The sequence below is a fragment of the Heterodontus francisci genome, chromosome 8, assembly GCF_036365525.1.
Source record: "Heterodontus francisci isolate sHetFra1 chromosome 8, sHetFra1.hap1, whole genome shotgun sequence".
In the NCBI taxonomy this organism is placed as follows: domain Eukaryota; kingdom Metazoa; phylum Chordata; class Chondrichthyes; order Heterodontiformes; family Heterodontidae; genus Heterodontus; species Heterodontus francisci.
In genome coordinates this window covers 106,617,996-106,645,170 of record NC_090378.1, presented here as the reverse complement: position 1 = coordinate 106,645,170, position 27,175 = coordinate 106,617,996, and the positions used below count along the sequence as shown (strand labels likewise).

Sequence of the window (27,175 nt, the reverse complement as noted above, 5' to 3'; positions counted from 1 at the left end):
CTCCACTGCTCTCTCGGGTAGAGAATTCCAAAGATTAATGATCCTCTGAGAGAGGGAATTCTTCCTCATTTCCGTCTTAAATGAGAGACCCCTTATTCTGAAACTGCCCCTCGTTCTAGATTCCCCCATGAGGGGAAACATCCTCATAGCATCTACCCTGTCAAGCCTCCTCAAAATCTTATATGTTTCAGTAAGATCACCTGTCATTCTTCTAAATGCCAATGAATATAGTTCCAACATTTCCTCATAAGACAACCCCTTCATCACAGGAATCAACCTAGTGAACCTCTGAACTGCCTCCAATGCAAGTATATCCCTCCTTAAGTAAGGAGACCAAAACTCTGCACAATACTCTAGCTGTGGTTACTCCAATGCTCTGTACAGTTGTAGTAAGACTTCTCTACTTTCATATTCCATCTTCCTTGTACTAAAGGCCAACATTCCATTTGCCTTCCTAATTAACACATAGTAGAAATGGCACAGCATGGTGTGTTGCACATATAGTATCCGGGTAGATGCCTGTGCGAAACACAGCAAACACGTCTGCGGTAAGTGTCTGCGGCTCGAGGAGCTTCAGCACAGCGTCAGTGAACTGGAGGCCAAGTTACAGACACTGCGATGCATTAGGGCGGGGGAAAGTTACCTGGACACTTTGTTCCAGAAGGCAGTCACACCCCTTAGGATAGAGTCTTCTTATTTGGCCAGTGTCAGGGATGGGAGGATGTGACTGCAAGTGAAGCAGGTAAGGGGATCGAGAAGGCAGAAGTGGAGGAGCCTCAGCCTTTGCAATTTTCCAGCAGCTTTGAAGTTCTTTCAGCTTGTATGGATGAGAGCAAGGGCTGCAGGGTGGATGAGCAAATGTATCTAAAGATTTTTAAAAAGCAGGTAGGCTGACAGCTCTTTAAAATTGGTGTTGACGCCTGCGCACAGGCAACTGACTCCATTGCTGGGGACGGGCAGCCTGCCCCCTCCACGTGATCGGGGAGGAGTGGGGGGGGTGGGTGGATGGGGAAGGTGGCCCGCCCTGGCTATTTAAATGAACTGCCACTTGAGATCGCAGCGGCTCTTTGGCGTGCCGCCCGCCCTTTGAAGTTTGCCACCGAGCTTATAAAATCCAGCCCTATATTTTTTGTGAACAAGTCAATTGAGCTTGGTTGTGATGCCCTTTAAATAAATCGCTAACCCACACTCCTTGATGAGCCCAACTCTCTCATAGATAGTGGCCTTCAGGAGAGGAAATTGAAAACAAATTACTTTTATTTTTAATTATAGAGTCATAGAGAGATACAGCACTGAAACAGGCCCTTTGGCCCACCAAGTCTGTGCCGACCAACAACCACCCATTCATACTAATCCTACATTAATCCCATTTTCCCTCTCACATCCCCACCTTTCTTCAGTTCTCCTACCACCTACCTACACTAGGAGCAATTTACACTGGCCAATTTACCTATCAACCTGCAAGTCTTTGGCTGTGGGAGGAAACCGGAGCACCTGGCGGAAACCCACGCGGTCACAGGGAGAACTTGCAAACTCCGCACAGACAGTACCCAGAACCGAACCCGGGTCACTGGAGCTGTGAGGCTGCGGTGCTAACCACTGCGCCACGTATGTTCAGCTTGTGCTTTTAAAATCCAGTGTTCCAGCATAATGCCGCTGTAGGAAGTATTACTTGACTTTCTGGAAACTGAAGTTTTGAAAATATATATTGGATATTTTGAGATTCCTGTGGAATTTCATTACCAAATAAATAGATGGTCCCTCAGTCTGTCTCTTCTAAATTCCCCTCCCCTCTATCACACGTAATTACAGTTAGCTTCTTTGCTTGTCGCCACATTTGGCCAATCAAATTTAATTCACATTTATTTACTTCATTACTTAGGCTGGCTGATTCCATGTACACATTGGAGGTATTGCTTCATTGAGTTAATCCTTCTAACACCACCTGCTGTTAGTCAGTCTGCCATATCCATTCCACTCAAATTTATGAACATGGGGCTTCACAAAGAAGCAGTGTAATTAGTGTTAAAAGAATTTAATTGAATTGAGGAGAGAGGAAAGCTGCCATAAAGTCCCATTCGTAAGGCATATAATTGCTGATTTTTAATAAGCCGTGGCCTTTGACTTGTATATTGGTGCCATTTTCCTTGCTGGCACCCACCTTGGTATATTCACACCAGTGTGTCATCTGCACTGAGCTTTGTGAACATTAGCTGGCAACTTTGTAGTATTAAATGTCCCATTTTCTCACACTGTAAGCTTCCCTTTTAGCATTTAATATGCGCAGAAGATGAGCATGCACATAACGCTCAAATGTTGGCTACACATCTACCACTGCAGGGAGAAAGCTTTGTGTGGTGACGTTGGCTGCCTGAAAAGTCCAAGAGGGCATTTTTGTATTAAAGGGCTCTTGGGGCTTATGTCACAGACACACCAGTGAAAGTCATCGAACCACTGGCCAATGTAACTGCTTAGGGCTTCTAATTGGATAATTTCTAATTGTTCTGGCAGTCCTCTGTTTCTTCACCCAAGTGAGCAATCTGCATGCGGGATGCTCATAGCTGTGCCTGATCCTGCCTTCACTTAATGCCCATTGTCAAGAAAATCCCATATACCAAATGAGAAATATTAATTTCATCACTTGGAAACTTGCATTAGTCTTTTAATGGAAAAACTCCTACAGTAGCAGCCAAGATGGCCACTGCAATTTGCATCTGAAATACCAGGAGATTGAATTGAAGAAAGAAGTCTAACAAGAAGCCCAGCCAGGACAATGGCTTGCTCTAAGTGATTGAATGACCTAAAATGGTTTCATTAGCACAACAGTCAAGGCAATGCTGACATATTGACTTTGAAAGAGCAAACCCCCTCCGAGTGTAAATTGGCATCCTGGGGCATGTGGAGCCAATTCCGAACCTTGAATTTCATTAGAGTGTTCCAGAAAACCTGAAGCAGCCATGTGGCTTTCTGTCCATCTTGGGGAAAGCTGGTTTTCTTTCCCTTGAACAAAAAAGATAGGCAGTAACTGAGACTGCAGCAGCAGAGAATGCTGTGGGATTCTCTCTCTTTCTTTGTCTCTGTCTCTCTTTTTTTTAGTATTTTAATATCTGAGTTAGAGTGTTAAGCATAATAAACTTACCTCTTTCTTGTTTAAACTCAAGAAAATGTGTCCAATTGGTTCTTTCAAGATCGCAGTAAAGAAACAAGATAAAACATTCACCGAGGTGGTAAGCACAACCACTGTTTAAAAAAGGAATAAACCCTGTTGCAGTCAAACAAGAGGAAGGGCGAGAGGGGAGCCTGAGACCCTCTCCTCACCCGGTCGTAACACCATGTATGCACTTTCTACCATGAATCACTGAATAGCAATCAAAAGCATCAAATCGGGTTGATTTCTTTTTTTGCTCTCCTCAGGCCATGGATGCATAGGTTAATTGTAGTTCTCTTGTCACCATCCTGGGCGAGACCAACTAATTTGGCACAGGTTAGGGTACAAGTCTGGACCCTTTGTGGTTTGTCTGTCCTTGTTCCATACTGGGGGAATCCGGAGTCAGCTGCTGATGTGGGTTTCTTCGCTTAGGCCTTAGATCAGCAACTCATGTGCTTCCAGGGTGTTAGTTGATATTGGCGCCCTTTATCAGACTGAGGCACCTATTTACCTCGCCGAATTCAGGTAATTAATTGACTATTTGGAACTCGTGCACAGGTCATTTGCTCAGAAATTTATACAGCAGGTCTTCTGCTCACTGAGAAGCTTGTGTGTAAATCGAAATCTCAGTGCCCTGTTCCATATTGTCTCACTACAATTGTACTACTTTTGAGAACGAAGTAAATTGAATGCATATCCTAAATTGGCATTTTTGTGGTATTAGAGGCAAGACTTTGAGATTTTCAACCAAACTTTCTTGCACAACATCTGCCCCACCCTCCTATGATACTGTCTGTTCCCCAGGGCATTGAAACCAACCATATGGTTCTCTCAAAGAGACAACTATATTAAGTAGAATGCTGCTGATGGCATTACTACTCCTAACTCTCGCATAGTGACCAGTCTGCCCTACAAGGATTTGAATGCCCATCTTCAGACAGATTTAAGATGTGTAGGTTCAGCTGAAAACCCTTAGGAAAATGGTCAGGCTTGAAGCAGTATGGTTGTCCTTCCTTTTTATGACTGTGCTTCTATATTATTTAAGTTTTTTTTGAGGACTCTTATTTTAGAATTATGGACATTGTTTTATGTGGGAAAACTGAAAAGGGTCATTGAAGGGACACTGAGAGGTCTTGTTTGAAAATCACCCTTACTGGAAGTCTTCAGATAAATACCCAGCTGGGGCTTTTTGACTTGGGGGAGATGTTTACAGGGAAGTGACAGGTCAAGATTTATAGGCGTCAGGAGGCTCGAATCTTGAGATATTGTTTTTGGTTTCGCTTTGGACATTGTGTTGGGGTGTGAACTGTTTTGAAGGCAGCTGGAGAAAACCAGCCAAGAGAGCCGTCACCATCAGCACCCTCTTCCATCTCTTTGAGAACTTCCTGAGAATCAAGTGTAAAAAATAGAGAAACTGATGCTGCATTTCTCATGAAAAGCCTGGCAGAAACCACTGTTGCTGCACTTTTCCTGATGATACCATCAAGATTTGGCACTGGCAAAATCACGCAACTGTTTCTGGTCAGTATGTTAGAGTGAAAACCTTGACCAGTGATGAAACCACAATTCAAATAGACACTATTGAAGTGGACATTATATCTCAGAACAGTATTTCCAAATGAGAAGTTATTGTGATTGTTTACCGAGAGTCAGGAAATCAGCAAGAGCTTCAGATAACCCCTTGTTGTCTGGCAAGTGACATTCTTTTATGTCTTTATTCCATTTTCTGTTGTCTCCAGAATCGGTCATAAAATCCAAGCAAAGGACATGAGCATAATTTTATTAACTCCATGTTGGTCAAGCAAAACCGTCTCACTGTTGATCCCATTCTGATGGGATCTGTTATTGGAGAAGGGCAGCCGAATATGGGAAAAGATAAACAGACGGGGACAGGAAGGGCCAGTGAGTCCGAATGTAAGAGTAAATTAGCAGACAATGCTAGAGGTTACAAAAATAATAAGGACAAAACTAAAGTCTCTGTTTCTGAATGCACATAGCATTCAAAACAAAACAGATAAAACAAATAGAAATAAGTAAGTATGATCTGATAGCCATTACAGAGACATGGCTGCAAGATGACATAAATTGGGGCCTGAATATTGAAGGATACATGACATTTAATTGGGGCCTGAAAATTGAAGGATACATGACATTTAGGAAAGACAGAAAACTAGGAAAAGGTGGAGGGCTGGCTCTGTTAATTAATGATGGTATTAGCACAATAGAGAGGGATGACCTAAGTTCAGGTAACCAGGATATAGAAGCGATATGGGTTGAGATGAGAAATGATAAAGGCAAGATGTCACAGGTGTACAGGCCCCCTAACAATAACTGCACGCTAGGACAGGGTATAAAGGAAGAAATAATGGGTGCCTGCAGAAAGGTACAGCGATAATCATGGGGGATTTTAATCTACATATAGATTGGAAAAAATCAGATGGGGAAAGGTAGCCTAGATGAGGAGTTCATCGAATGTTTTCGGGATTGTTTCTGAGAACAACTCGGTCTGTAGCCAACCAGCGAGCAGGCTGTACTAGACCTGGTATTGTGCAACGAGATAGGATTAATTAATGACCTCATAGTGAAGGCGCCCCTAGGCAGCAGTGATCATAATATGCTTGAATTTTACTTTCAGTTTGAGAGAGAGAAGAGTGAGTCGACGACTAGTATTTTAAATTTAAATAAGGGCAATTCTGAGGGCATGAAAGCAGAGCGAGCAAAAGTGAACAGGCAAAATAGGTTAAGGGATAGATAAAAAATCTGCAGAGGCAGACATTTAAGGGGATATTTCAGAATACATAGCATAGATACATTCCAACGAGAGAGTAAAATTCCAAGGGGAGAACCCACCATCCGTGGTTAACTAAAAAAAGTTAAAGATAGTTTCAAACTTAAAGAAACAGCATATGCAAAGATGGATGGCTGGTTAGAAGATTGGAGAGAATATAAAAAGCAGCAAAGAACAACTAAAAGATCAATAAGGAGGGAAAAATTAGAGTACAAGAGAAAGCTGGCGAGAAATATAAAGGCAGATAATAAGAGTTTCTATAGATATTTAAAAAAGAAAAGAGTTAACAAAGAGAGCATTGATCCTTTAGAAAGTGAGTCTCGGGAATTAATAAGGGAAAATAAGGTGATGGCAGATTAATTGAACAGGTATTTTGCATCGGTCTTTACCATAGAGGATGCAAGTAATATCCCAGAAATAGCTGTAAATCAGGAAACGGAAGGGAGGGAGGAACTCAAGAAAATTACAATCACCAATCAATTTGTACTGAACAAATTGTTGCAGCTGTGGGCCGGCAAGTCCCAGGGTTCTGATGGACTTCATCCTAGGGTGTTAAAAGAAGTGGCTGGTGAGATAGTTGATGCATATATATAAAAGCAAAATATTGCCGATGCTGGAAATCTGAAATAAAAACAAGAAATGCTGGAAATACTCAGCAGGTCTGGCAGCATCTGTGGAGAGAGAAGCAGAGTTAACATTTCAGGTCAGTGACCCTTCATCAGATAGTTGATGCGTTGGTTTTGATTTTCCAAAATTCCCTAGATTTGGGGAAGGTTCCATTAGATTGGAAAATAGCGAATGTAGCTCCTTTTTTCAAAAAGGGAGGGAGACAGAAAACAAGAAACTACAGGCCAGTTATCTTAACATCTGTCTTAGGGAAAATGTTAGAAGCTATTATTGAAGAAGTTATAGCAGGGCATTTAGAAAAACTCGAGGTAATCAGGCAGAGTCAACATGGTTTTGAGAAAAGGGAAATCATGTTCAACCAATTTATTGGAGTTCTTTGAAGAAGTAACACGTGCTATGGATTAAGGGGAACTAGTGGATGTGTTGTACTTAGATTTCCAGAAGGCATTTGATAAGATGCCACATCAAAGGTTATTGCAGAAAATAAAAGCTCATGGTGTAGGGGTAACATATTGGCATGGATAGAAGATTGGCATGGATAGAAGATTGGCTAGCCAACAGGAAACAGAGAGTAGGCATAAATGGGTCATTTTCTGGTTGACAAGATGTAACAAGTGGTTTGCCACAGGGACCAGTGTTGGGGCCTCAACTTTTTACAATTTATATATATGACTTGGATGAAGGGACCGGAGGTATGGTTGCTAAATTTTCTGTTGACACAAAGATAGAAAGGAAAGTAAGTTGTGAAGAGGACATAAGGAGGCTACAAAGGGATATGGATAGGTTAAGTGAGTGGGCAAGGATCTGGCAAATGGCATATAATGTGGGAAAATGTGACGTTATCCATTTTGGCAGGAAGAATAAAAAGGAGGCATATTATCTTAATGGTGAGAGGTTATGGAGCTCCGAGATGCAGAGGGATCTGGGTGTTCAAGTGCATGAATTGCAAAAGGTTAGTATGCAAGTACAGCAAGTAATTAGGTAAGCTAATGGGATGTTAGCATTTATTGTGAGAGGAATTGAATACAAAAGTAGGAAGGTTATGCTTCAGTTATACAGGGCATTGGTGAGACCACATCTGGAGTACTGTTTACAGTATTAGTCTCCTTATTTAAGGAAGGATGTAAATGTGTTGAAAGCAGTTCACAGATGGTTTACTAGACTAATACCTGAGATGGGTAAGTTGTCTGATGAGGAAAGGTTGGAGAGGCTAGGCTTGTATCCGTGGAGTTTAGAAGAGTTAAGAGGCGACTTGATTGAAGCATATAAGATCCTGAGGGGTCTTGACAGGGTGGATGTGGAAAGGATGTTTCCTCTTGTGGGAGAATCTGGAACTAGGGGTCACTGTTTAAAAATAAGGGGTCGCCCATTTGAGACAGAGACGAGCAGAATTTTTTTCTCTCAGAGGGTCATTAGTCTTTGGAATTCTCTTCCTCAAAAGGTGGTGAAAGCAGAGTCTTTGAATATTTTTAAGGCAGAGATAGGTAGATTCTTGATGAGCAAGGGGGTGAAAGGTTATTGGGGATAGGCGGTAATGTGGTGTTGAGGTTACAATCAGATCATCCATGATCTTATTAAATGGTGGAGCAGGCTCGAGGGGCCGAGTGGCCTACTCCTGCTCCTAAATCATATGTTCGTATGTTCTGACACAGTGCTTCTCAATGTTTCATTTGACAATTTGGCTCTCAGAAGGCCATCATGGTTACATGTAAGATAATGTGCCATTTGTAGTCTTTTTGAGAGATGAGTAAAAGGAGACTCTCTTAGTTTAACGTGGACAGTTTAGTACACTAAAGTAAATGAGCACTTTAATGGAATTTCTTTTTGAAGTTTTGCAACTTAAAATCAATTTTTCTTCTTTAGTCGTGCTGCACATTGCAAAAAAAAAAAGTATAAGCAAACAGGGAGAGCAGGTGAAGCAGTGGGGAGGGGAGAAATCAGAGGAGCAGCATGCACAGCTTCCTCCCTGGAGTGCTTGATACCCAACTGGTATTTTGAGTGTTTGGTGTCTGTTTGTAAATTGCATTTTGGACTCAAGATCATGACTGAAATCCATTGAGGTGGAACATTCAGCTATTCTGCATTGGCTATTGAGTTATTCTGACATGGAGCTTGAAACCACAACATTGTGATTGAGGAGAGAGTGCTGAACCAAGCTGGCACTTGCCTTGACTTATCTGAATTGACTTTTATCAGTTTGGGTAATTATTTTGTTTCTTTCGAAAACAAAACCTTAAACTAATCTAATCCTGATTAAATTGGTGAATTGATTTGGAGGGATTTGTGTTATCTCTGTTGGATTTTTGTCACTTTGCACAATCTGCAAGCCAGCTGTAGGAGTGTCTGGAATGTGCCAAAATGACTGGCAACCCATGGATCCTACACAGTCAATGTATATAAAATTCTGAGCCAGCTGTTATCGGAGGCAAGTATTTCTTGCATCTCCAAACCTATGACTGGCACTTTGAGTTGTCATCACTGCTTAGTCAGTTCTCTGAGCTTCTCTGCTTATGTCTTGGTGCAATCATTTCATTAAAATGACTCGCACAATTGGCTGTGTAACATTGGTGTTGTGCCATTGAGTTTAAAGGGTTGACCAATGCGTAATGCTGATAGTTCCTAATGAAGGTTATAGTTTTGAGTGAATGTTACATGCACATGCAGTTTTCAATTTTGGAAGCCTGCCTAGATATAAGTTACTTGCATTTTACTTTGTTGTTGAGCAAAGGTGGCATGCCTAAGTCACTCACCTGAGACTCAGAGGACATAAAATTGCCTCCTGCAAAATAAATTTCTTGCTTTGACCAAGTCACTATTGTCAAATTGAAGAATGCTGTGATATTTATAGTCTTCATCAAAATTAGGTTATGTGGACCTTCCCTCATTGATGTTTTATTTTACCACTTGAACATAATTCAAATTATGCTTCTCTTTAATGCTTCGGGGGTTAATTTTGCATGCTTTAGGGTTTAGGGCAATAGTGTGGCTCAAATGACACTGAGAATTTAACTTAAATGTCTGTTGGTTTTCCTTCTCCTTTGGGACATGGCCAATTTGGATGTAGAAGCTGAACAATGAAGTGAGACAGTACATTCCTTTAATTCTGAGCTGCTCCTTGGATTTTTCTCCTCCCCCACACCCTTGCCTGCTCTCCCTGTTCACTTGGATTTCTTTTCGTGCAAAGTGCAGCAGAACCGAAGGGGAAAAATAGATTTTTTTTAAGTTGCGATACTTAACAAAAATCCTTTAATCTGCTAATTTACTTGATTGTACTAAACTGTCCATGTTAAAATAGCAGACCCTCCTTTAACTCTCTCCAAAAAAAAACTATAAATGACACATTATCTCAAGTATCTTGATATAATAAATTCATGCTCTCTAAATATCAAGGAGGCATCAATGAAAGCCACATTCCTACCTGAGACTGCTCAGAACAGATATCTCCATACAGCCATTAACATACTGATCTGTCATGCTATGTTGTTCTAATTAGCATCTATTTTGTTCAATCTGACATCTTCCTATAGTTTTCATCACTCAGCTTCCTGGTCTGTTGCAGTTAATCAAAACTGTTTGCTTACCTGTGCAGTCGGCTCATTCTTATGTAATGCCAACCATATTTTAATGAGCGATAAAAGTGCTTAAAGATTTTTAAAGTCGTTTCTGTCCAAATGGTTGAAAGATAAATTAAGGTGTATCCAAGGTCCCTTGTTTTTTGGCGTTGTGCAGTTACCAAGCTGATTTCTGGCCAATTAATATCTTCTATTGTGCTCCTGACCATCCATCATTCTATATTTAATCCCTGTCACTACAGTTTGACTTGGCTGGAATCCAGATGAAAGCATCTGTATGAGAGCATTTTACGCAGTGGGCTGCTGCACTCGAGCTCACTGCTCAGCTAGAGTGTGCTCGGAGACGCTGAAGATGTCATGTGATGGACAGTCCTTCTCGAGGTGAAATTACTATTGCTCTTCTTGAGGGTCACATTGATTTCTACTGCTGAGATCGGTGTGTTGTTCAACGAGCACTGCAGTAAAGAAGCAGCATGCAAGTGACTCTGCTGCTCATGGCCCCTGCTGCCTTCAGACACTAATCTTCTCATAGGTGCATTGCCATAACAACAGCCCCAGGTGGGACAAAACATTATGCGTAAGGCCCATGTTTTTGTTGTTGAAGAGCTGGTGATAGTGTTAGATTTGTTTGGGAATCATTTTCGTCCTTTTGAACAATTTGCTTTCTCTGTGTTGTGCACGTTATTAAACTATGAACAAGCGAATCAGCATCCATAGTGCCTGGAAGTGAGGAGAATCATTCTAATCCCATTATGTGCCAGGAAGAAATGGGAGCAGTTTGACCTGTTCTAGCTGTGTGATTACAAGGAGATCAAGTGAACTGGCTCTTTAATTCCCTGTGATGGGTAGAATTTGAAGAGACTTTTTTCAACAAGGGATTAATAATTGAGACAAGGGAAAGAGTCCTGTCCTCAAGTAACCAGAACATGGTGGATGGCTGGCCCTGTTCGTTTGGGCGAAAAAGCAATACGTTCTGGGCCTGTGACTAAAATGAAGAGAATTGTCTGGTTTATCTTGTATGAGAGGGAAGAATAATTGGAGTTGGCCAACATGCAATCGAGAGGAAGTTTGCCATTCATGTGTGTGGGATATTCAGTTGGTGAAGGTGGAGGTTGCTCCAAGGTGGTGATTTTTTTTCTTTTGTACGTGGAGTGGAGTTTCTAGAGTGTGCAGCCCTGCATTGTGGAAACCAGCAAAGTGGCTCAGTTTGACAGACAAGTTTTTCAGGAACAGGACTATCTGTTGGACTGTTGAGTCCTGAAGAATTGTGCAATACTGGAGATGTACAAAAAGACTGGAGAAACATCCTGCTCCCGGTATCTGATTTGAAGATTGTGGCAAGAATTGGCCTTACTGTTGGTGTTGGGCAAAGGAGAAAGGTGAAATCACCTATTCTTCTCACCTGTAGTGCCATCATGATCTGGGGATGTTCTGTTAAGTGGCTGCGGAGCTGCCTAATGTAAGTATTGTGTCATGTCAATTTGCTTAAATAGCTTCTGAGCTAAACATCATGAGTTTTGAAAATACTGAGTGGATGTAATGTTATTGGTGTTTTGGCATGGACTATGCAGCTTTTAAAGAAGAAAAATCCCATAGGCTGCGTTCTTTGTCCTCTTGGGTCCATCCTGTTCACATTTCTTATTAGCTGATGGTGTGTGGGCCAGTGTGCTGTTATCATGTCTTTAGCAATGATGCTTTAAACCCACTGCAAGGTTTTATGCATGAGAACAAAATGGGTTAATTTTCACTTCTGTTTCATTGTTTTTCTTCTGGCCACCACACTCTGACCCAGCTGATAACAAGAACATGTCCTCCTTTTCCACATCCACAGGGTGAAGAGATGGAGGCTCAAATGTATAACAGTGACATCCTAAGTGTGGGAAATATGTAAAGATGAAATGTTGTTACTTCAATCACAAACATGTACACCCTTGCACATCACACTATGGGCTGGATTTTACCTTCAGGCGTGATTGTGCGCCATTGAGCCACCGCGATATTTCGCGCGGCAGCTCATTTACATGGAGGGGGAGGAATGCCCGCTCACGATGACGTAGAGGGGGCGGCTGTTCCGTCCCCGGCAACGGTGTCTGACGCAACTGTGCCAGCGCCATTTTAAAGGGGTTTAATTCCTTGCAAGTAAGTTTAACTTTAAAAGTGAAATGCCTGTTTCAGTTTAATTTAAAAATGTAATAAAAGATCGAAGCCCCTTTCCCACCACTCCCAATGACCAAACATTTTATTTATTTCCCTCTCTTCCCCCCCCCCCACAAAAAACTTTCCATCCGATCCCAAGCATTCCCCCCCAAGCTTTATTAACTTTGACCGAAAACCCCTTCCCACCATCCCTCAACCAATAGCTAGTTTTCCCCACTTCCCCCCCGCCCTGAAAACTTCACTCCTCCCCTCTCCCAACCAGTGTTCCACCTCGGATCTCCGAACAGAGATCTGAAGGCACAGGAGTTCCGGCAGTCGGCCGGATTATCGGAGCAGGACAGCTATCGTGAAAAGGTAAGTGTTTATTCATCCAATTTAAATTGAGTAACATATTTTAATTATATCCCCGGCGCTGAATGGCAGGGGTGATGCCACGAGACCTCGCCGCTGGCAGTAATATGGGGCGGGGCCTTCCTGGCATCGAGGCCCGTGACGGGCCTGTCCCGGAGGTATTTTCTGGGTGCCCCCACCACGACCTCCAACGTTGGGGTTTGGTAAAATCTAGCCCTATATATATGTCGGTTAACTACATGGTGAAAACAAATTACTGGCATTGAGGCAATTTGGAAGTAACCATTAGATGTACTTCAGCTGCACACAAATCAAACTTGTCAAGTTTGATTATATTAGAGTGAGGATCTAGATGTGTCGCTCTTTGGCAGGCTGCAGGGAACTGCACAAGAGTGATACCTTGAAACAATGTTGCTGAGATAAGGAACTCAATGGGGTGGGGATTGAAGTGATGTCTGTGCACCTCATACTGCTCCTTCTGCTTGCTTATATTTTACCAAAAGTAGTGCATCAATAATGTACTCATTTTTTCCTCTGCTTCTGCCCCCACTTCTGGATTGCCCAACTTGCTGCAAAAAATCTATGGGATTTTTTTTCCCCATAGATTTAATATACTGAATAAAAACATTATTATTTTAGGAATGAAGCTTTTTTCTATATGGAATTCAGATTATTTTTTAAAAATTTGAGTAGAGCAATTGTTTTACCCTGCATGCCAAGCTTCTTTGAATTGTGCAAAAAAAAATTCCAGGATTTTTTTCAAAGAATTTAAAGTGCAGATATGTACGTTGAGATATTGGGCACGGACATTAATGTTCTCACAGCAGATTTAACGAATGGGACTGCAGGATACCATCGCAGATCTCAGTGAAACGGGGAGGTTTTCTCGTGAGCAGGAAAGCAATCAAATCCCCCGAAAGCAATCAAAACCCCAAGCATTCTAGATAGTGAATTCTGTGCACGCAGCATCGATTTCCCTCTTCCTCGAAAGGTTTTGTAAGCTATGTCTTGTTGCTTGTTGTGCTGTCCTTAGCCATATGCTATGGAGGTTTTACATAATAAAAGTAACACTGAAGCAGAACAACGGTATTCAATACTGTCTTCCTGAGGCAATTCTATTTTTGGAATCCATGGAGAAGCATATTATAGTGAGCGATTTGTTACACAGAGTGATTTTTTATGGTCTCTGTATTTGAGGGAAATTTCTAAGCACTGGGTGTTCTGTGTAGTGCTACTGTATATCCCCAATGTGTGACAGACTACTTGAGCAGGATTGTAGAATGGCTTTGCATTATCTGACATTGTGCACATGCTGCTGTTTTTCATATGTGCTGAGGTGTCGGTTTCCCAACTGAAAAGAATTGCCCGTGGCACTTGTGAAACCTCACTTGTCCAAGCTTTGGATGTGTTTGTAAATCTGTTAGCAGCATCTGTTCCACTGGGGCATTAGTGGTTCAAGGTTAGGGGTTGGTTTCTTGATGTTTTTACTGTGTCATTGGAGCAGATTTTCACAGCTGGTTAGGGACTGAATGTCGTCACAAATCCAGGCGCTTTGATTTATTTTGGATTATTTTATTTTAAGAGAGTCCAGGAGGGTGAAGAACGGACATGTTAGCTGCTGGATATAGTGTGGTGGGAAGCAGGCTTGATATCTGTTTATCTGCTGAGTTCCTGATCTCAGTCATGTTGCCATGGGGAGTTGCCAGGCAGGCACTTCTGCACTTAGTATGAAGAATAATCAAAGAATGAGTGGCTGTTTCCTCTTGTAGGCCCTTTGTAGCAGCAAGCTGTGAACTCCATCAGCAGTGGGCTGCGAATTAAGCAGCAAACCAGCCATGGGGTTGAATTTTATTTGCGTGCCACACATCGCGGTGGTGCACTTTGAAGTCAGCGGCCTTCAGGCGCGGATGTTCATTTAAATGGACGGCGCCGAGTGGCCGCTCCGGAGTCACCCGATGATGTAGAGGGGGCAGCTGCTCCATCACCGGCATCGGCATCCGCCGCCACTGCGCAGGCGCAGGCACCATTTTTAAAGGGCTTCAGGCCCTTAGGAAAAATTTGAATTTTTGAAGTAACATCACTGTGGAATTTCTTGAAAAAAAATAATTGAAAGCTGGAGGCCCTTTCCCAACACCGCAATGTTTCTTTTGATAGGCCTATATCACGAACATTAACTTTATTCCCACCCCAAACCTCCCCCCCACCAACCTCGTCACATTTGCCCTTCAACCCCTTCCCACCATCCCCACCCCCAATAAAAAATGTTTTCCCCGCTGCCTCCCAGCCCTGATAATTTTCACTCCTCCCTCCTCACCACCAATGTCTCACCTCGGAACTCCAAATGGAGTTCCGAAGACACGGGAGTTGCGGCCGGTGACCGTAATATCGGCGTGGGACGGCCGCTGGAACAAGGTAAGTTAACTTGAATGATTTAACCTTAATTATAATATTAAAATGAAAGCCCCACCGCCAAGCGGCGGTGGGGGGGGAGTGGGGTGCGCACCAAGGCTGCGTCGCCGCCGGTAAAATGCGGCGGGCCTTCTTGGCATTGCAGGTCGTGGCAAGCTTCTCCCGGAAGAATTTTCCAGGGCCCCGCCCACCATGATCCTCGACGCCAGAGGCCTCATAAAATTCAGCCCATGGTGACTGCAGGGTGTGAGCAGTTAAATAAAGTTGGGGACAGGATGTAAAATGTACAAGATGATTTTTTTTGAAGGCTGTCTATTGAGGAGAAAGTTCAATGTGTGTCAAGCAATAATTTTAATTCTGTAATGACACCATGTTAAGCTTTCAACTGTTCGATATACTACCTGCTTGAGGTTATCAACCACTGAATAAGTTTGTTATTCCACATGACATTTTTGTGACTGTCTATGACAGTTGCCTATCCATTAATAAAAATGCTAAATGATTCCTGTGATAAGTTAGCAGATTATATGATGCTGAGCCATCACAGACAGAGCTGCCCCAGGTTTGATCTCTTGTGTTCAGTTGGTTAATTTGAGTCATGAAAGATTTGGCAATTGTCCCTGCTGCTGATTGATTGCAATCTAATCAAAATTTTCTACAAAACATGTGGATGAATGTTGAGTGAGGTCAGGTTTAAGGTTAGCTGTGATTTTTTTGCCTCTGCCCTGTAGTTGAACAGCTTACTATCGTTCACTGTTTAGGTTGATGCACAGAATGACCAGTGGGATGAGGCACTGGAGGGTTGCTGATGCAAAGTTTGGGTCTGTGCCTTCAGAGGGGAGGAAGCAAAACTGGACAGGAGTAAAGGTGGCTGCTATTTGTACTCCTGTTTTGTAAAGCTCCATACTGTATAACCTGCACATTGAAATAATTTATTAAGAGAACTAGTTAGCATTTCTCTGAAGAGATGAGCAATTGTGGTAGGTTGTGATGAGGAGGAGGACACCGTTGGCATCCTTGTCCTGACAGACAGTGAAGTTCATACTTAGCTTAACAGGTTTCTGTTATCACTGTGCTGCTTAACTCTTGTCCAAACTGTGCTAACTTGGCTGCTGTATTTGCCTACATAAAAATGCTTACTACACTACAAATGTGATTCATTGGTCATGACTTGCCTGAGGAGTGACAAGGCGATATATACATGCTAGTTGCCTTTCACTTCCCATTTAGGCAAGGCTGGTGAGCATTCTGAATTCTAGTCAGAACTAAAACTAAACGGGGAGAAAAAGCTTTCAATTCTTTCCTATTGAAATCTGGCTGCTTTAAGTATGTGAATTTCCACATCTAAAGGTTGCAGCTGTTGTGTGCAATGCCCCCACAACATGATGATAAACTATTTTATGGACATTGGTCTGGGAACAGAGGCAGAATAGGCATACTTCACACATTTACCTACAAGTTTGTACCCTCAGAGTTTCCATTTGAAGGAAAAGATGTGTTCATTATTTCTTCTCCCTAAGCCCCCAGTCCATTTCCATATTTCTGCATTTATGGTTATCCAGTAAAGTTCTGATGAAAGGTCACAGACCTGAAATGTTAACTCTGTTTCTCTCCACAGATGCTGCCAGACCCGCTGAGTATTTCCAGCATTTTTCTGTTTTTAAAGTAAAATTTGGGATTGTTTAACACTTGCCACCCTTGCAGATCCCTCGCATTTGTTTATAGAGCAGCACTGGATAAGATTGAAGTGCAGCTCTCTTCCTCACCATTGATTGGAAATGGATGAAGAGAGAAAAGCTGCAAAGGGCCTGTATGATTCAGTTACAGTGCAAACACAATATAATCCATTAATTCTGTTTTTACTGATGGTAATTTTCTTCTTTGCTGTACAGAAAGCTTTTCGTCCCTTAACATTTTGTTTTTTTGTGTTCTCAGTGATGCACTTTTGCCATTATTTATTTTTTGTTGTTTGCAGGTCCCGCGCTTTGCCAAAATTGAAAGAATCTCGTTCCCACGAATCTCTGCTGAGTCCTGGCAGTGCGGTTGAGGCTTTGGAATTAAGCATGGAGCAGGATGTCTTTGTTAAACCTTTGCATAGTAGCATCCTAGGGCAGGACTTCTGCTTTGAGGTACTGTTTCATCACGTAACTAAACTCTTAACTGTAATAGGAAGAGTGACATTTTTTATGGGGCTGTCTTAATTACTCAAATTGAGGTGTGTGTGCAGCAGAGGTAGAAGATCTATTCAGGTCATAGGTGTGTCTTGAAATACGATCAGGCTGCATAGCCATGGCAGGCACAGATGATATATATTTCCCATAGTTAGAAGTTTCATTTATTTTGTAATCCACGAGTGGTCACTGAGCATCCTGTAAAAGCCGAATGTGGTGTTTTAAATCACATCAGGCTTTGCAGGATAAGATCAGTGAGACAGACTGTTCAGATGGGATGATGCAATGGATCAACTTATAGGAACTGCAGTATAATGTGTCATTGATCATGGGATATAGAGTGAAACTCGGCTCTTTCCCACAAGGAAGAGTAGAAAATTGGATGGTGAGTTATTCTCCTGCTGCTCTTGCCTGCATCCAGGTAGCTATTTCCAAGCTGCATTGGGAGAGGCCATGTGCAGATCGCATACACAGCCACAGAAGATGTTTAGGGAGGGGGACCAGAAATTAATATTTCTGAAAAGGATACTCTTAAAATGTAACATATAACTAATAGATGTTGCATGGAATCTGGCATTGACATGGAGTTTGCGCATGTATCGCAACATCAAATGGTTGTTTCATAGCAATTAGAGATTTTCATTCACATTAAGCTGTGTAAGGGACTGTGGAATATGATGCTGAAATATGCTTTCAACAATCACTTCCTCTGCTTTTTATATTGTTGCTGTTTCTCATTCTTTCCCATCTCTGAATCATACCCTGCCCAGTGAGCTGGTCACTGGCAAGTTCCTTACGTTAACTATTTTTCCCCAGACCCCCTTATCGCTGGCCTCAACTTGACAAATATCACTAACATACACTGCAAACAGGAATCCAACTTGTACCCTCCTGTGACACACCATTTAGATGCAAGTATGGACTACACGTTAGATTCTAACTTGCAAGTGTTTGTAAGCTGTGCAGTTACATTTAAGAAAGCTGATGACCCCCAACCCCACCCCGGTCTGGAACTGCTGTCAGATACAACTATTGCTTGATTTTCAAAAAGTAATAATTAATTGTCAGTTTTATCGTCTGGTTTTACTTCCTGCCAAAACAACCTGTCGCAGTGATATTTTAAGATTGTGGTTCATGCTTTTTTATTCCGATATCTTTGCCATTTCCCTGTTTTGGTCATAAGTCTAAGAACTTTCATTAGGAATATTTGATGTTTTGAAATTCTATTGAGTTGACCATGTGTTAATGCTTCAGCTGGCTGCATTGTGCAATAGAAGTTCACAAGTTTGTGCTGGTTGTTACTGATTATGAATTCACTGTTTTTAGGAGGGAGAAAGGATGCCTGAGCGAAGGATAGGCATTTCCCCACAGGAGAGGGGAAATCTGATACTTGGTCTTCAATTGAAGATTGGAATTTTCAGATGGAATTATCTGTACTGAGGATACCTAAATTACAGGACTTTTAGGACCCAAATGCCTTTAGTGTAGTCCTGCTAGGTGCATAGTCTTCTCAAGAAGGAAATGAATGGAAATTTGTATAGGCTAAATGTAGAAAATTTTATTTTATTTCAACTTGCAGTATGCCTTACTCCCCTTTGGAGATAGTCTGGGGCAGCTGAAAGACAAAAACCACCAGATTGTAAGCAGGAAAGATTGGGGTCCTCTCCATTCTTTGTAGTTAATCTCCATCTGAAGTATTCAGTTAAATAGTCTTCACAACGCTATTTTAAATAGAACAAATCCCTGAATCATAGAAATTTACAGCACAGAAGGAGGCCATTCAGCCCATTATGTCTGCAGCAGCCGACAGGTAGCCATCCAGCCAAATCTCACTTTCCAGCTCTTGGTCTGTAGCCTTGTAGGAATGGCACTTCAAGCGAATATCCAAGTACTTTTTAAATGTTATGAGGGTTTCTCCCTCTACCATCCTTTCAGGCAGTGAGTTCCAGATCCTCACCACCCTCTGGGTGAAAAGATTTCCTTTCGAATCCTCTCTAACCCAACTACCTCTTACCCTAAATCTATGCCCCCTGGTTATGGACCTATCCACTCTACCTCAACCCTTCATAATTTTATTCATTTCAGTTAGGTCATCCCTCAGCCTTCTCTGTTCCAATGAAAACAGCCCTAGTCTATCCAATCTTTCCTCATATCTAAAATTCTCCAGTCCAGGCAACATCGTAAATCTCCTCTGTACCCTTTCTAGTGCAATCACATCTTTCCTATAGTGCAGTGACCAGAACTGCATACAGCACTCCAGCTGTGGCCTAACTAGTGTTTTATACAGTTGCAGCATAACCTCCCAGCTCTTATGTTCCATGCCTCAGTTAATAAAGGCAAGCGTCCTGTATGCCTTCTTGGTCACCTTTTCTACCTGTCCAGCCAGCTTCAGGGATGTACACTTCTTAGTATCCTACTATGTATTCCCTTGCCTTGTTAGCTTTCCCCAAATGCATTACCTCACACTTCTCCAGATTGAGCTGCAGTTGCCACTGTTTCATCCACCTGACTAGTCTATTGATATCTTCCTGCAGTCAGCCACTTTCTTCTTCATTATCAACTACACAACCAATTTTTGTATTGTCTGCAGACCTCTTAATCATAGTCCCTATATTCAAGTCCAAATCATTGATATATACCACAAAAAGCAAGGGACCTAGTACTAAGCCCTGTGGAACCCCACTGGAAGCAGCCTTCCAGTCACAAAGCACTGATTGACCATTATCCTTTGCTTCATGCCTGTGAACAAATTTTGGATCCAACTTGCCGCTTTGCCTTGGATCCCTGGCTTTTACTTTCGTGACCGAGTCTGCCTAGTGCGACCCTGTCAAAAGCCTGAATAAAATACGTAGAAACTACATCAAATACACTACCCTCATTGACCCTCCTTGTTACTTCCTCAAAAAATTCAATCATGTTAGTCAGACACAAACTTACCTTAACAAATCTGTGCTAACTGTCTTTGATTAATCCATGTCTTTCTAAATGAAGATTTCTCCTGTCCTTCAGAATGTTTTCCAATAATTTTCTCACCACCAAGGTTCGACAGACTGTCCTGTAATTACTCAGTCTATCCCTTTCCGCCCTTTTAAACAATGGTACAACGTTTGCTGTCCTCCAGTCCTCTGGCACCACACCTGTAGCCAAAGAGGATTGGAAAATTATGGTCAGAGCTTCTGCTAGTTCTTCTCTTACTTCCCTTAACAGCCTAGGATACATTTTGTCCGGGCCAGGGGATATATCCACTTTCAAAAATGTTAAACCCCTTAATACTTTCTCTCTCGCTGTATTTATTTCATCTCATATTTCACACACCTCCTCCCTGATTGCAATATCTGTATTGTCCCTTTCTTTTGTGAAAGCAGACGCAAAGTATTATTAACCATATCCACATCCTCCGCCTCCACACACGCATTACACCCATGGGACTAATAGGCCCTACTCTTTTTTTGGTTATTCTCTTGCTCTTTATTTGTGTATCTAACTTTCTAGGATTTTCCTTGATTTCAATTGCCAATATTTTTTCATGCCCTTTCTTTGATTTCCTAATTTCACCCCTACACTTTTTACACTCATGTAGGTTTTCTGCAGTATCCTTGGTATCTGTCATAAGCTTCCCTTTTTTCCTTTGTCCTCTCCTTTAAGCCCCTTGACATCCAGGGGGGCTCTGTATTTGTTAGTCCCACTCCTTTTTTCTTTAAGGGACCATACTTGCTCTGAATTTTCATTATCTCTTCCTTGAATGCCTCTCATTGATCTGGCACTGATTTACCTTCAAGAAGTTGTTTCCTGTCCACTTCAGCTAAATTTCAACTTAGTAAAATTAGCTTTCCTCCAATTGAGAACTTTTATTCCTGGTCTATCTTTGTCCTTTTCCATAACTACCCTAAATCTACCCTGCAATTTCTTTCAGTTTGGAAAATGTACAAGTGTCTGCATGAAATTATTTTTTTTTTTAAAGTTGGAATTGGTGGCTAATAGACTCATCTAACCAGACAGGTTAAGCAAGAGATCCTGGGGGCAGTGGGGGTTGGTGTGGTGGTGGAAGGAATCAGGAAACAATGAAGGGAAAGTCATGAGAGAAGTAGCTTTGCTGTAGGTGGATGAGGGCTGACTCCTCTGTAACTGAGACTGAGAACAGTCCTGACACAGTATTTCACCCAATGGGTGAAACTTTGTTGACACAACCGTAATATCTCTAATTTGGATGCAATTTGCTGGAGGTTCGACATGAGGAAGAAAATCCTGGAAAATCAGATTTGGTTACTGCTGGAAACCAGTTTAAATATTCCTTATGGATTGAAAAATCCAAGCTATTTGTGCAGTTTATATTGCACAACCTCATTAAATCCAGAAGGAGGTTCTTCTCAACAATCCTTCTTACTGAGGGTTGAACACACACTAGATCTTCATCCAGGAGCCTATACATTTTTCTATGCACTTATATAGATTGTTCTGATAATTGGTTGTCTTTTTACAGTATGATCAGTTCTTAATGCACTGTGTGCAGTGTTGGTTAATTGAACAGGCATAAAGACCCACAGCAAGCTGTGTTGCATTGCCTTTCCCCCCCAGAGGGTCTGATTAAAGCCGTGACCTTACCTGACTCACCCCTTGAATTCAAAGTACTCAAAAGATTGGTATGCGAACAGAAAGTATTCTGTCAACCGAACAAGGAACTGAGGAACAGTCCTGGGGAGGAAGGGCGAGGGTTATACAGACAGGACAATACAAAGAAGAATAAAAATCAATGCAGACAGGCAGAAGAAAGAAAATAGAGATAAAACAAACAGAAGGTCAAATGACTATGAAATATGTAAAACAAAGTAAGGAAGTGGAGGGAAGTAAAAAGAAAAGTGGCGGAGATACCTCAGCTGATCTAACAGCTGCAGGATATTCAGAGGCAGGCGTTAAATTGTCCTTTAGGAGCTGGGAGTAATCGTACAGCTATTATTTCACCAAATTGTCCATAAACAGATATGTGTTAAATTCAAAGATTTAATATTAATGCTGTCTGTGACTGTTAAATATTTCAAAAGGCTGAATATTAGGTACATCACGTTAAGAGAACATGAGAGAGCTCCTTTTAGGCCTTTCTTATATGCTGTTTAGATAAGGGAATTTGGAGAGCTGCATACCTCCCGAGATTTTATTTGAAAACTGCTGTGACTATAATTTCAAGACATAGATAATCTCAAAAATTCACTAACAGGCTAATTGTCTCAAGGGTGACTGGATTTGCAATCTGCCAGACTATAGATCATCCATTTCAAACCATTAAATATATTGAGTGAGTGAGGAGATGTGTAGAATTCATCTGCATTGTGTTTCTGTAGCAGTTAATTTAGTTAGTCTGCAAATTCTGAAGTATTATATCGGGGAGGCAGTGGCGTAGTGGTAATGACACTGGGCTAGTAATCTAGAGCTCAGGCTAATGCTCTGGGGACATGGGTTCAAATTCAGTTAATAAAAACTGGATTTAAAAAGCTAGTCTAAACATGTTGGAAAAACCCATCTGGTTCACAAATGTCCTTCAGGGAAGGAAATCTGCTGTCCTTACCAGTTCTGACCTACATGTGACTCCAGACCCACAGCAATGTGGTTGACTCTTAACTGCCCTTTGAAATGGCCTGGCAAGCCACTCAGTTCAAGGGCAATGCATGCTGGCCTAGCCAGCGATGCCCTCATCCCATAAACAAATGAAAAAATATTTTTATTTGAACCATTTTACCTTTCCATTTGTTTCCTCCTCCCCCAGATGTCACTGAAACTGTGCACAGTTGCAATGAGTGATCAATGAGTGCAGGCAGGTAACCTGCTCCCAGAGCTCCGTGTCATCACTCTCACTAACCAATAGGAAGTGCTATTGTGTTTTTCTAACTTGATGTGCCCAAGAGTTGTAGATGTTCCTGTGTTGTGCATTTTCAACCTCTGGTGCAGTTTACCTTTGATGTTTAGTAAACAGAAAACCTGATTCCCTACAACAGTTTGTGACCCTTCCCTTATGGCTGGACAGAAGTTAAGAGTTTTCCACCTAGAAAGTTGGATACACAAATAAAAATGTTTTGAGACCATGACTGAGCATGTTGGCACACCAGTTGAACCACAAGCCGCACTCTTGTGCAACTCAGCCTCTTAACCAATCAACTCCTAGCAACATCACTGCACTCTAGATGTCTTTGTTTTTCTCTCCTCTCTAATTTTCTCCATTCTTTCTCGAAGACATTGATTCCTATTGGGGTATAGTTCCATAGGTACGAGTCCCCTTTCACTGAAGTGTGTGCACTTTGCAAGTGAATCTAAACGACAGGTTTAGGCTATTTAAATACAGGGAGCATCACATTTGAATCTATACTGACCTCCACCTAACGTATACATGATCACTTCCAGCAAGGGTCACTGACAGGAGAGATTGATTTTCCACATATCCCTGATCACAGGACTCTTGAGGTAACTCTCTGGGTGAAATCAACAAACTTATACTGTCTGGGGATTGAATTTGGCTTCTTCTACGTCTGTCCAAGGACTGTACCAAAGCAGATAATGCATTTGCATAAAGAGGCAATGAGCGAGTATGTATTATATATATTTTTACTGAACGTATTTTAATAAGGACCTTTCTTATATGAAAAGAAATTCATTTCTTGTACTATTTTACACCATGCATCAGCATGACTCAGGAGTAGAACGCTTGCCTTTGAGTCAGAACACCCTAGGTTCAAGTCCCGCTGTAGGACTTGAGAACTTACTCTAGATTGGCATTGCAATGTAACAGTGAAAGACCGCTGCATTGTTTGAGTTGCCTCTGTTGAATGAGGTGTTCCACTGAGGCTGCAGGTAAAAAGTCTCATGGTACTAGTCAAAGAACAGGGGAGTTGTTCTGGCCCATATTTACACATCAGTTATATTTACAATCCGATCAGCCATGATCTTATTGAATGGTGGAGAAGGCTTGAGGGGCTGAGTGGCCTGATCCTGCTCCTGATTTGTATGTTTGTCAACCAACGGCAAAAAAAGAACATAAATTGGGAGTTATCTGCTTGTGGGATGTTGCAGTGAGCAAATTGGTTGCCAGGTTTGTCCACAATACAAATGGTGACTACAGTTCAATATAGTTAATTGGCTGAAAGGTGCTTTGGGATACCGTGTGGACACAAAATGTGCTATATAAGCCCAAGTTTTTTTTAATGAGTGTATTATTTTTGTGCTTTTTTTCATTCTTTAACAGGATGTGGGAGTTGCTGGCTAGGCCAGCATTTATTGCCCATCCCAAATTACCCTTGAGAAGGTGGTGGTGAGCCGTCTTCTTGAACCCCTGCAGTCCATGTGGTGTAGGTACTCCCACAGTGCTGTTGGGAAGGGAGTTCCAGGATTTTGACTCAGCGACAATGAAGGAACGGCGATATAGTTCCAAGTCAGGATGGTGTGTGGTTTGGAGGGAACTTGCAGGTGGTGGTGTTCCTGTGCATCTGCTGCCCTTGTCCTTCTAGATGGTAGAGGTCGCAGGTTTGGAAGGTGCTGTCAAAGGAGCCTTGGTGAGTTGCTGCAGTGCATCTTGTAGATGGTACACACAGCTGCCACTGTTTGTCGGTTGTGGAAGGAGTGAATGTTGAAGTTGGTGAATGGGGTGCCAATCAAGCGGGCTGCTTTGTCCTGGATGTTGTCGAGGTTCTTGTGTTGTTGAACGCAAGTGGAGAGTATTCCATTAGACTCCTGACTTGTGCCTTGTAGATGGTGGACAGGCTTTGAGGAGTCAGGAGGTGAGTTACATGCTGCAGAATTCCCAGTCTCTGACTGCTCTTGTAGCCACAGTACTTATATGGCTGGTCCAATTCAGTTTCCGGTCAATGGTAACCCCCAGGAGGTTGATAGTGGGGATTCAGCGATGGTAATGTTTTTGTGATATTCTGACTTGATGTGCCCGAGAGTTGTAGATGTTCATATGCTGTGCATTTTCAACCTCTGGTGGAATTTACCTTTGATGTTCAGTAAACATAAAACCTGAATCCCTGCACTGGTGTGTGACCCTTTCCTTGTGGCTGGCCGGAAGTTAAGAGTTTTAAAGTATGAGAGGAAGCTAGCTAGAAATGTAAAAACGAATAGCAAGAGTTTCTACAAGTATTTAAAAAGGAGAAGAGTAAGTAAAATCAGTGTTGGATAAAGGGGAGCCCGTTAACGTACTCTACTTGGATTTCCAGAAGGCATTTGACAAGGTGCCACATAAAAGATTATTGCGCAAAGTAGGAGCTCATGGTGTAGGGGTTAACGTATTATCATGGATAGAAGATTGGCTGGCTGGCAGAAAATAGAGAATATGCATAAATGGGTCCTTTTCTGATTGGCAGGATGTGACCAGTGGAGTTTGCAGGGGTCTGTGCTGGGCCCTCAACTTTTACAATTTATATCAATGACTTAGATCAGGGGAACGATGGCATGGTAACTAAATTTGCAGGTGACACAACAATCGGTAGTAAAGTATGTTGTGAAGAGGACATAAGGAGGTTGAGCGAGTGGGCAAAAATCAGGCAGATGGAGTATAATGTGGGAAAATATGAAGTTGTTCACTTTGGCAGGAAGAATAAAAAAGCAGAGTATTACTTAAATGGAGAACGACTGCAGAATTCCGGGGCGCAGAGGGATCTAGGTGTTCTAGTTCATGAGTCACTAAAGGTTAGTATGCAGGTACAACAAGTAATAAAGAAGGCTAATGGAATGCTATCCTTTATTACGAGAGGAATTGAAAATAAAAGTAAGGATGTTATGCTTCAGTTATACAGGGCATTGGTGAGACCACATCTTGAATACTGCATGCAGTTTTGGTCTCCTTATTTAAGGGAGGATGTAAATGCTTTGGAGGTGGTTCAGAGGAGGTTTACTAGATTGATACCTGGAATGAGCGGGTTGTCTTTTGAGGAAAGGTTGGACAGACTGGGCTTATTTTCACTGGAGTTTAGAAGAGTGAGGGGAGACTCGATTGAAGTATTTAAGATCTTGAATTGTCTTGAAAAGGTGGATGTAGAAAGGATGTTTCCTCTTGTGGGTAAGTCCAGAACTAGGGGGCACTGTTTTAAAATTAGGGACACCCTTTTAGGAGAGAGATGAGGAGAAATTTTTTCTCTGAGAGTTGTGCAACTTTGGAACTCTACCTCAGAAGGTGGTGGAGGTGGGGGTCATTGAATAATTTTAAGGCAGAGGCAGATAGATTCTTGTTAGGCAAGGGAATCAAAGGTTATCCGGGTAGATGGGAGTGTGGAATTTGAGACACAAACAGATCAACCTGATCTTATTGAATGGCGGAGCAGGCTGAAGGGACCGAATGGCCTACTTCTGCTCCGAATTTGTATGTTCGTAGTTTGCCACCTGGTACACCCAAAGTGCTGTTAGGAGGGAAGTTCCAGGATTTTGACCCAACGACAGTGAAGGAATGACGATATAGTTCCTCGTCAGAATGGTGTGCGGCTTGGAGGGGAACTTGCAGGTGGTGGTGTTCCCATGCATCTGCTGCCATTGAGGTGGTAGAGGTCGCAGGTTTGAAAGGTGCTGTCGAAGGAGCCTTGGTGAGTTGTTGCAGTGCATCTTGTACACACTGCTGCCACTGTGCATCGATGGTGATGGGAGTGAATGTTGAAGGTGGTGGATGGGTACCAATCAAGCGGGCTGCTTTCTCCTGGATGGTGTCGAGCTTCTTAAGTGTTGCTGGTGCTGTACCCATCCAGGCAAGTGGAGAGTATTCCCATCACACTCCTGACTTGTGCCTTGTAGATGATGTACAGGCATTGGGAAGGCAGGTGGTGAGTTTCTCGCTTCAGAATTCCCAGCCTCTGACCTGCTAACCACAGTATTTATGTGGCTAGTCCAGTTTAGTTTCTGGTCAATGGTAACCCCCCAGGAGGTTGATAGTGAGAGCTTCAGCGATGGTAATGCCATTGAACATTATGGGGAGATGGTTAGA

General features: G+C 42.2%; 1 protein-coding gene across 8 annotated transcripts in view; it reads left to right on the top strand.

The window, feature by feature from the left end:
• rasal2 (RAS protein activator like 2) overlaps positions 1-27,175 on the top strand; it is a 466,188-nt gene that overhangs the window by 362,371 nt on the left and 76,642 nt on the right. For all 8 annotated transcript variants that reach the window (XM_068037871.1, XM_068037872.1, XM_068037865.1 and 5 more), the window contains one exon: positions 17,028-17,181. In XM_068037871.1, the coding sequence (XP_067893972.1) occupies positions 17,028-17,181 (154 nt within the window). The remainder of the gene's footprint in view (positions 1-17,027; positions 17,182-27,175) is intronic.